General features: G+C 41.0%; 1 protein-coding gene across 5 annotated transcripts in view; it reads right to left on the bottom strand.

Annotated features, from left to right (window-relative positions):
• Positions 1–886: 886 nt before the first annotated feature.
• ALAS1 (5'-aminolevulinate synthase 1) overlaps positions 887–10,812 on the bottom strand; it is a 31,954-nt gene continuing 22,028 nt past the window's right edge. For 3 of the 5 annotated variants that reach the window (XM_089524425.1, XM_089524416.1, XM_089524434.1), the window contains 10 exons: positions 10,152–10,373; positions 8,522–8,737; positions 7,225–7,362; positions 6,896–7,118; positions 5,874–6,058; positions 4,883–5,062; positions 4,616–4,780; positions 3,263–3,531; positions 1,651–1,813; positions 887–1,186 (listed from right to left, as the gene is read on the bottom strand). In XM_089524425.1, coding sequence (XP_089380551.1) covers positions 1,026–1,186; positions 1,651–1,813; positions 3,263–3,531; positions 4,616–4,780; positions 4,883–5,062; positions 5,874–6,058; positions 6,896–7,118; positions 7,225–7,362; positions 8,522–8,737; positions 10,152–10,373 — 1,922 coding nt within the window. In that variant the 3' untranslated portion in view covers positions 887–1,025. Of the gene's footprint in view, positions 1,187–1,650; positions 1,814–3,262; positions 3,532–4,615; positions 4,781–4,882; positions 5,063–5,873; positions 6,059–6,895; positions 7,119–7,224; positions 7,363–8,521; positions 8,738–8,897; positions 9,000–10,151; positions 10,374–10,484; positions 10,627–10,812 lie in introns of those variants that run through there. The other 2 variants (XM_089524444.1, XM_089524450.1) reach the window with 2 other exon arrangements.

Here is a 10,812-nt window from a genome sequence, read left to right as displayed (position 1 = left end):
AAAAGTTCATCAGCAACTATCAAGACTCTATAGATATTTCCTGTTCCATGTGTGACTTCTCAAGTACAGTGGACCCTTGTTATACGCTGGGCTTTGGTTCCAAGCTCCCCCATGGATAACAAAATCCATGGATGTTCAAGTCCCATTAAATATAATACATAGCAAAATGGTGTCCCTTATAAAAAATGGAAAATCAAGGTTTGATATTTGAAATTTATACTTTTTTTTTAACATTATCAAACCCCAGATGCTTGAATCCATGTATAAGGGCCGACTGTATTAAGAGGTCAATAATGGTGGTGTCTGCATAGGACCCAAATACCTGAGAGGAGCCTGGAGTATTCTGGCACTGAAGTTGCTTCAATGTCCCCCCACTACCTGGCACTCTGGAGTGACCCAGCAGGTGGACGTTCACACACACATCCCGCTGTGCCACCCGCCACTATGGGTTGCCCCGTCTGAGGTCAAAAACAAACCTTGGTCATATTGCTGGGCGCCTTGTTCTGACTTGCAGTGGTGGTGGCAAAAGACACAGCAGGATGTGTTGTAAACAGCCACCTGCCATTGCTCTGGAAGAACAGGGGCAAAAGGTAACATTTTAAAAATTGTTTTAAGATGCGTGGGGGTATATGGCAGATTCAGCACTGAACAAGCCAGGCATTGTCCAGACAGTTCACACCAGAACCGAGGACTGGGCCCTGTTTTGTCCAGACTGATCACTGGCAGGATGTGTTTATTTGGCCCGTAAGGACACAGGCAGATAGATCTCTTTTAAGCTATAGCCACTTTTTAACAGGGACCCATGCTAAATGAATTAATTACTAATTAAACAGCAAGTCAGTGTCGTTCAACCATAAGCTGAATAGGAAAATGAAAGGCATCCATGTAAAATACATAACTGATATAACACCAAAGTTTATTTGGAGGAATTGTGTAGAATAAAATGCAAGTAATATGCAGGTAACAGGTTACAATGAACAATCTGACTATAAGACAACAAGACATGTATGGGGCTACAGATTTCTTCAAGCGGTAGCTGATACAAGTTTGCTCATTCCACTGAAGTAGGATCTTTCCCTTTCACTCATTACTTCAAAATGGAGGGGTCGCCTACAGAAATTGCATTCAGCTGAGGAGTGTGGCTTCAGCTCCAAGCCCACTTCCTTCCAAGTTCCTAGCAAGTTCTCTGTAAGAAGAAGTGAAAGGAAATATTCGTATCAGCAAGTGTACAGTCCTGATTTTTAATTCACCAGTTAATATTTATATTACTCAGTTATATTCCACATTTTATGGTGTTTCACAAGTTTCTGACAGTCACAACTCCTGATTTATCTACCAGACAAGGGGAGAGCTAACTGCAGGCCACACCACATATGGTTATTGGACCCTTTAAGTGCTATTCCTGAAGCCCTCAGATCCCAGAATCTGTTTTAAAAAATTGCACTGAACCTTTGCCCCCAAACTGGCCAAATTAACCCGAATCAGGCCACAAATGCAATGGTTTGGTTTTCTCACTCTCCCAGAACCATCCCCATGCCAGTCTATGATTGTAATAAAGTATTAATTGAATTAACAGAGGTGAAAAACTTCTCATCTAACAGATGAAATACCTTATAAAACACTGTTATGCTTTCATATCCATTTACTCACCAATAAAATAGTTCATCATCTGTGGAGTATGATGAGGCGTAGGAGCAATACGCAGCAGCTCTTCGCCACGTGGCACAGTGGGATAGTTTATTGCTTGGACGTAGATACTATGCTGGCTCATCATTTTGTCACAGATCTCAGTGTTCTTAGCAGCATCTGCAACCTAAAATTATTGAGGTTTAATACCTACTATTATTCTAGAAAGGTCTGCAAGGCTTACGAAATCCTAGGCTGAAAGCACAATTACTTATAATGTTGAAGACAAAAGCATTTTTATGGTAGAACTCTCCAAATGAAGGGACCAATGCTTACTTACTTCTCACAACTGGCAGCATCTGCTATGACCAATCAAATACTAGGCAGAACTAGGAGAAAATGCTGGGGAAGCAGAGAGGGCAAAAGCTGGGGGTGGGGAGAGAGGGAAGCTGGCAGGCAGAAGAGAAGGCACATTCATATACTAGAAGACAAGTAGCATGGCCCTATGCTTCCTCTCTAACAATGGATATGAGTGCATCCTTTCTGATATTGTAGGTCCTCCAACAAACTAAGATAAAAAACACACTGCAGAAGCAATCCAGTTTGAAACCACTTTAACAGCCCTGGCTCAGTCCTAGGGAATCCTGGAAATTGTAGTTTATTGTGGCACCAGAGCACTCTGACAGAGAAGGTTAAATGTCTCACAAAACTATAGTTCCTAAGTGAACCTAAGTGGAGCTTCATCTCATCTCAACACTCAATTTCTATTCTCCAGTAAGCCCACAGTAAACACTAACAGAGGCTGGCACTTAAAGTTTTAGTACTAGGAAGAAGCAAGGCAGTAGAAGTTCTGTAGGGTTTCTATGGACCAGGGCTTACAGAACTAAAGTTCAATATTTTGAAATGGAAAGACAAACAGCATAGCACACGTCTGTAACAATCATTACATTTAAAAAGCCAGATATTTCAGTCTATGGGGCAAAACAAACTGCCCCGAAAGGGTGAGCTGGAGCCACTTGTTTTACCTGAGGAGGGAGGCCGCAGCTGCCAAACCGCACAGCCTCCATGCGCAGGTTCTTTTTCCAGTGCCCGGCAGAAGTCACAAGTGCGCCACTGGCATACTGTGGCGTGCCACTGACATAAGCTGCCAGTGGCACCCAGAAAACATCATGAGTGCACCATTGGCAGACTGTGGCGCGTCAGTGACTGTATGCTGTACGTCGCTTACATCATGATGGTGGCCCCTGTATGGATGGGAGGCAGCATTAGGCCGCTGCCGTGACATGCTAGGGTTAGGAAGTGTGTGGTTGGTGTGCAATTCCTAACCCTAGTATTGGCACCAGGACGCCGCGTCCTGGCGGTTTGTACCGGGCCTACAATTCTCATCAGCACGTCAGCATAGCCAATGGTGAAGGTGCTGAGTTAAGTGGTACAGAAATGTAAATGTTATTGCTAAGGGCAATGGAAGTTGCAGTTTCTGGAGGCCATAGCTCCTCACACATTTTTAACAGGTTGGTTGGCTACCTCTGTAGACTTAAAAAACCAAGTCTGTAGTACCTAAGACAGCAAGGAATTTGTTTTGCTTATGTTTAACAGATACCTCCTCCCTCCAAGTTGGGAAATCTTAAATACTTACCCTGATAGGAATGATGTGACTGGGACAATGCACAACAGGAAGCCCAGCATCCATCAGCATTTGTCGCATGAGTTTAACATTGCGCTGGTGTTGGCGACGAAGGGCTTGCCCCTCCGGACTTTTTAGAGTTCTCACAGATTCTAGTGCTCCAGCTAAAAGCATGGGTGGCAGAGAGGTTGTAAAAATGAAGCCAGCAGCATAGGAACGAACAGTGTCTATCAGAGAGCTGGTGCTGGCAATGTAGCCTCCTACACAACCAAAGGCTTTGCCTGAATGGGAAGGGGGAAAAACATAAAGAAGTTTATTTTATTCTGGTTCTTGGCTTACAATTATTTTCTGATAACACTGAGTTACATGCTTTGTATAAAAGTAGCTACTCAGCTACTAACTTGATATTTTTTCCTGCAGAAGAGAAAACAAAATGCAATTTCAACTCTTCAAGCAAAGGTGGCCCATTCATAATAGAACCAGTTTGCTTTTTGTTTTTCAAATGTTGCATTTTAGAAAGCCTTTGCATACACAAGAACATTACAACCTACATAAAAAAAGCCTGACAACCTAATGGAAAAAAGTTCACCTGGAGCTGCCTTTTGGAGACAGTAAAATTTGGTAAGTATGAGACTGTATATGTGGAGACATTTAGAAAGATTTTCTTAAGTGATCAGTGGCAATTATTTACTAACTGGAATACCAAAGGGGTTGAACTTTGCCATCTGTGACAAAAAACCCTCCACAGAATACTAAATGAAATATTAAGACATCTCTACTAGCTGTGCTGATTTGTATTAACCATTTTTGGATCAAGCCCAAAGGGTGCTTTACAAAAGGGAATTATTGTACAGTAATTCCATTAGTGGGAAAGTATACACTTTTGTAAACCAAGACCATCAAAAAAAAAAAGATTTGCAAAATAAGGACAAGCAGCTTGAGGTGACTACACTGCTACTACTGTTACATAACACCAACTGTTAGTTCACAGTTCCTTTACACTTAAAAAGTAAATACTTCCTTAGGTAGTAGGAACAGTTTTTACTGTAGGTTTTCAGTCTGATGTTGACAGCCATCAAATGGTAGAACTTGTTGTTAGCATAAAGATTTCTTGGTTCTTTTCTTACCAAGCTTGTTACACAACACCTGTATCAGATTTCAGGATTAAGAAATGTTGTGCTTTAGAGTTAAGTTCTAAAGTAGAGCTAGAACCCTGTGGAGACTGACATTTTCAGACACTGACTATATTCAGGTGTGACAGGGCCTAGTAAGTTATCCATGCAATTATAGTAGTCTGACTATTTTCCCTTCTATCTTATGTTTTGTTTAGTCAACATTAATCTAACAGGACTAGTGCACACATACCAAGTGTTCCAGAGATAATATCCATTTTATGCATGACTCCATCTCTGTCTCCTATGCCACCACCATGAGTTCCATACAGCCCCACAGCATGGACTTCATCTACAAAAGTGATTGCTCCATGTTCATGAGCTACATCACAAAGCTCTTCCAAAGGACAAACTGCACCTAGAACGAGAAAATATTCACTCATTAGCATCACATTCTTGCTTTTGAAAAGCCATGCCCACCAAAATTTCAGAAGTTTGCCCAAGACATAGCAGAACATACCATCCATTGAATGAACAGTTTCAAATGCAACAATTTTCGGAGTAGACGGATTAGAGTTTTTCAGCAATTCTCGGAGATGATCAATATCATTATGGCGAAATATATGTTTTGGCACTCTGCTGTTTCGAATCCCTTGAATCATGGAAGCATGGTTTCCTGCATCTGAATAAATTTCACAACCTGGAATGGTAGGGGAAGAGAATTAAAGTGCAACCCACATATTATCAGACTAAAGGGCCTTTGACTTAGTTTTCAAATCCTGTTGGAAAGAACCTTGGAGAGGTAGGACAATGACATCACTAAGCAAGGCACTTTTAAGCAAGAAATCTAGCACATTAGAAGTGATGTGAGGGTACATGGAATGCTTTGCATTATGGAATTTAAGTGTAACATGTAGTAATCCTGGAAGCCAGGATGACTAAATTGAGGCTGTCTTACTTTGGCCACATCATGAGAAAACATGACTGATTAGACAAGGCAATAATGCTAGGAAAGGTGGAGGAGAGCAGTAGGAGAGGAAGACTGCATGCTAGATTATTAGATTCAATCAGGGAGGCCACAGACCTGAACCTGCAAGACCTGACCAGAGCTGCTGAGGACAGGGACCTTGGAGAATGTCTCATTCACAGAGTTGCTACAAGTCAAGGATGACTCAAAGGCATTTAACAACAATTTAATAAAACAAGGTGTAATGCTCACCAAATCAGATCCCATGCATTTGCTGTTTCGAACAGCTTTTACCAGGAATTTGACCAGAAACACAATGATTTCAGAAGAAATGTCAAAAAATGACCGCAAACATGTTAGACTGGTAAGATGACTAGCCACATTCAGCTGAGAGCCACTAAGTATTTGGCCCAGATGCCCCATACAATTCTGAGGGGGATTAGAGCTCTATAGTGAATCAGGAAAGTGTGCACTACACAACTCCCCCCCCCCCCCCACAATTCCTTCTAGTGACAATATATACCAAGTGCAAATTAGATCTTACCTGGCAACATTTTGGCTAATGTGAAGAGTGTTGAATCATTAGCTACAAAACAAGATGAGAACAACAGAGCAGCATCCTTTCCATGGAGATCAGCCAATTCTTTTTCAAGGTCAACATGGAATTTACTGGTTCCTGAAATATTCCTGGTGCCTCCTGCCCCTGCACCATGTTGTTTCAATGTTTCCCTATGAGGGAGGTTCCAAAAGGGACATTAATACTTCTTGGGATGTTTGCAAGTTACCTGTGCTCCAATTGGTGAAGGATAATTTTTTTCAAATATTTGTTCGCATTTATCATTTTCATCATTAGATTGGAGTATGGCTTCTTTATTTTGTAGTGGGGCACCTGGAAGAGAAGCTATGGGTGGGAGGTGGTGGGAAATAGAATTTGAATGCAAGACTGATCCTCTGGACAATCTGACACACAATATAGTATCTTGAAAACCAGAGGACCTGTTAGTACTACTGAAAAGTAATGCCTCCTAAATACATTTTGGGTCTGAATTCAAGGTACTGCTGATGATATTCAAAGCCCCAAACAGCCTGGGACCTCAGTACTTGAAGGGGCACCTCTTATATAATTCAGCATCCTCCTTTAGGTTCCACCTAAATAGCATTACACTAGGATCTCCTCTACTGTGGCACCCTGGTTGTGGAATGCCTTCCCCTTGGACGCCAGAATGGCATCAAAACTGACCTCACTTTGGCACCAAACTAAAATACCATCACCAAAGCATTTGAGGCCTAACGATCTTCAGTGAAATAGATTGTGATACATGGTTTTCAATAAACAGAACTGTTTTACTATTTTAAACTGTAGTTGCTCCAAATTTAAATTTTGTGATTTTAAAGTTGCTTTCATATCCATATCCCATCTTCAAATGGGACAAACATTTTAATTCATCTAAAATATATAAACCACACCATTAAGCAATAATTTGCTTTTAATCAATAATTATGAAAGTTTCCAAGAGACATTCTGTAATTAGCCAACATTTTACTTTCAATTCTACAAATACTTACATAACAGCTCCACAAACTCTAGGATGACGACTCATTCCAAGATAATCATTGCTGCACCATACAGAGACCTGTTTTTTGCTGCTATGAGACTCTGAATAATCATCTGCCATTGGAAAAACCTGGGCTCTTCGATTCACTGTTTTGAATACACGGTATGTGTGATCTTTTTTCTTCTCATCAATCTTTTTCTCAAAAAACTGGTCATACTGAAAAGTAGAAACAGCTGGTAGAAAAAGTAAAACAAAATGTTACAGCTAGAATGTCCAAGAAAGGATTTAGAGATTCAAGCTCTGATGTCTACTAATGAACTGAACATAACTGAGGCTCACATTTTGGCAAATTCTCCTGAAGCAGATGAGACACCCTTTCTGGCCTCTGCTTCAACATGATGTCCTGGAATTTCTTCAGCAAGCCATTTTGCTTTTCACCATCAGTCTCAACAGTTTTTTCTGGTGTCTTGGCAAACTCTATACAAGCAAGATTGAAAGCTTAGGACAAGTTTCCAAAGCAGTTTTGGACAGCTCATAAAATCTATGTATAAATAACCCAGAAGAATTTTGATATGTAATTAATAGCCAAACCAAGTAGTAATTGACAACTGAATAAAAACAAACTTCTCTTCAAGATTTAAGACTGAACAACATCTAGCAGAAGTGGTGGGGATCAACATGAGGCAACAAGTGTTTCAGAATTCTGTCATTCACATCATGCTAAAATATTCTAAAACATGCACCTTAGTCATGTGCATATTTTAATCTAAGTTCAGAATGCTGGCTATCCCACATTCACATTCTCAAAAGGGCTGCATGAATTTATCCTAGCTGTTCAATTCTTCTTGTTGTATGCCTTCAAAGTGTTTCCAATTAATGGTGACTAAGGTTTTCTTGGCAAGATTTCTTCAGAGGAGGTTTGTCTCTGCCTTCCTCTGAGGCTGAGAGATTGTGACTTGCCCAAGCTCACCCAGGGGATTTCCATGTCTGAGCAGGAATTCAAACCCTGATCTCCAGAGTCATAGTCCAACACCCAAACCACTACACCACACGGGCTATCCTGTCTAATTCTGCTTACAGTTAACTTGCAAGCTCATGTAAAGGTAACCATGCAGGAATACTTTCAGGTGCAGAGTAACCACCCTCCCCCCAAATATGGATTTTGGGCTTTGCCTTGCCTACAATGACCAAGCTGCTAAGCTCCAGTCTGATCCTCTGAAAATAACCAGGCTTTCATAGCACAAGTAAAGGAAAGTTATTTTGTAGTGCTTTTTAATAATGCACTGAATTTAACTTTCACAAGAGTACTCCATTTCATAACTCCAGTTATGAAATGGAGTGGAGTACTCTTGTGAAAGTTAAACACCACTTGCACAAGAACATGTAAAGAGATCTTTGAAAGACTGGTTTCACAACTATGATTATTCTGATCCCAATTGTAAATGAAGATGATGAAAAAGTTAAGAGGCAGGGGATATTCATTATCTTGCTTCTACCTACTAACTAGCTTAGAGAGGTTGAAGATCCTGTCCTTGACTATAATTTTGCTCAGTTCTGCCTCCTCTTTAAGCCTGTCTAACATAACCAGGGTTAGAGCCAAACTGAGAAAAACACCAACATCTGGAAGAGGCCATACCTTTCCTTACAGCTTGCATTTCTTCCACATCCTCCTGGAGTTCCAGGCTGGCTTTGCAGAAAACATTACTATTCCCTTCATTAATCTGAGCTGCCAAAAATGGACATTTAGACACAGAAGCCTGGTTAGCACTCTGGCTAGTGGTAGGTGGGTGGCTTACTGGAAGCTGAGATTTGCTCATATTTTGCTGAGCCACATCAGGGGAGATTTTGGCCTCTTGAATAAAAGAAAAGAGAAAACTGTTTACAATACAGCAAAGAGATCTGAGGTATACATTTTGAATGCATACTTTCAGTGTCTAAATATATTTTCCATGCAATACATTATTCAATCTCCCACTTCCTTAAAATATCAGCTGTTAAATGAAGACATTTACCATTAGGCCCACTGATGTTCATCAAATGAAAATCTACAAATTGCAGAGTTACAGGACCATATGTAGCTAAACCATTCTTTTTATCCTCTTCAACTATTCCTTCCATCTCCAAGGTATCACACAACTGTAAGTGTTTCACTGAGCACAAATGGCTGAATTAGACATTAGAAGTCAAGAAAATGAGTAACTGAACATCTATGGCAAGTGTGAAGAATGTGGAGTCCAGGGCCCACCAGAGACCCCCGCCTGAAAAAAGCCAAAATATCCCAAAACAGCCCACAAATAACACAGTTTAATTTGGCCTCCCATTGAAGCTTCCCAAATCGGGGGGGGGGGGGGGGGGGAGGAGAGAAGAGTTGAAATCAGCCCAAAATGGTGACCACAAGAGACCTGACATCACTTCCAGTATACCTATAGCACACAGTGCCAAAATTGATCCAGAGGCCCACTCTGATCTAGGGGGAAAATTCACCTGTTACCAGTGCATTTCAAACCACGTTTGTATTCCTAGTTAAGTTGTGTGGCTGCAGTTTCTAGAAATTTCCTTTCTGCTAGGCTATTGCCTTTTGAACTCTTAAATTTGCTTCCTGACGCACCAGTGACAGGCACTTCAATACTGTCTTGCAAGCCTGTGATTAGAGAGACTTTCTACTACAAAAACAGAAAAAGAAAACAGGAAACCTGAAAGATCATTTCCCATCAAAATGGCCTAAAGGATTATTGTGTACTATTGTGTTTTACGCACAGTCCTTGCCACACAACAGGTTTGGCATATGCTTTATTCACCTCTGTTCTTAAACATTCTTCAGGAGAGATTGTTACAATTTACTCTGGACTTTGAGCTCAGAAAAACATTATGTTCTAAGCTCAGACACAGCAGTTAGCCTCCTAAAAGTTCTAAATTAAGGTTAAACCTTTTCAAGGCAGAGTTGTATTAAGTTAAAATATCTTCAAGCACAATACAAGAGAAAGTTAAACATTTTAAATACAGTTATGCTTTCCAGTGAAGTCACTGCTCTAGAGTATACCAAATGGAATAAGCTGCCCAAAAACACACGTTTAACTATTAGCACTGGAAAGGCCCTTGTACATGATGTAAGTAAAGTAAGTGGTACTATAACTGCATCATGTTCCACAAGCATGATCACTAATACCTGTCAAGAAAGCATAACAATAACTCGGAGAGGGGGAGGTTTTCAGTTAGCATGCACTGAGCTTCAATTCACATAACAAAATTACAAAGCTAAGCCTTACTCTCACTAGTGGATGTGCTTTCTTCAGTTTGCTGGCAATGAGCTGCTGATGTACTTAAGGCTCGCGAAGCAGGCTTGGTCCCGACTTCCATCATTTTGGGGCAGTTCTGGGCATAGAAAAGAAGAGATTTGCCGGCCTTCTGCAGGAAAGCCTGGGATACCCGTGACAGGAACGGGCAGCGGCGAACAATAGTTTCCATTTTCTGGCTTTTTAAGCGCTTTACTAGAAGTAAAACCAAAATAAAGTAGTTAGCGTCCTAGAAATACAGGTTCAGATGCAGTCACCATTTACCATAATAAACACTGTAGTAAATACTGAAAGCTGAATACACACATTCACAGGTTAATTCCCACAGATCAGAGCCTTCAGTGAAAGAGGTTTTGCAATGTGTGAAACAACTGTTACAGGTCTGGCAAGTGTTACATAAGCAAAGAAAAATGTCTGATTTAGTGTGACCACAGACAGAGACACACACTGATCGACGTGTAAAAATACTTCCAAGCCCTGGCATCGCAATTCAGCTGGAGATATGTCATGCATCACTGTTTGAATTTCTTGGCAAGGCTTGTTCAGAGGTTTGCCCTGGTCTTCCCCAGAGGCTGAGAGAGTGTGACTTCTTGCCCAAGGCCACCCCCCCAGTGTGGATGCAGCCAAGGTCAGG

The sequence above is a fragment of the Sceloporus occidentalis genome, unplaced genomic scaffold, assembly GCF_023333645.1.
Source record: "Sceloporus occidentalis isolate IW3139 unplaced genomic scaffold, rSceOcc1.0.p SCAF_1, whole genome shotgun sequence".
Lineage (NCBI taxonomy): Eukaryota > Metazoa > Chordata > Lepidosauria > Squamata > Phrynosomatidae > Sceloporus > Sceloporus occidentalis.
Note: the sequence above shows the minus strand (reverse complement) of the source record. Positions and strands in the feature narration are given on the sequence as shown.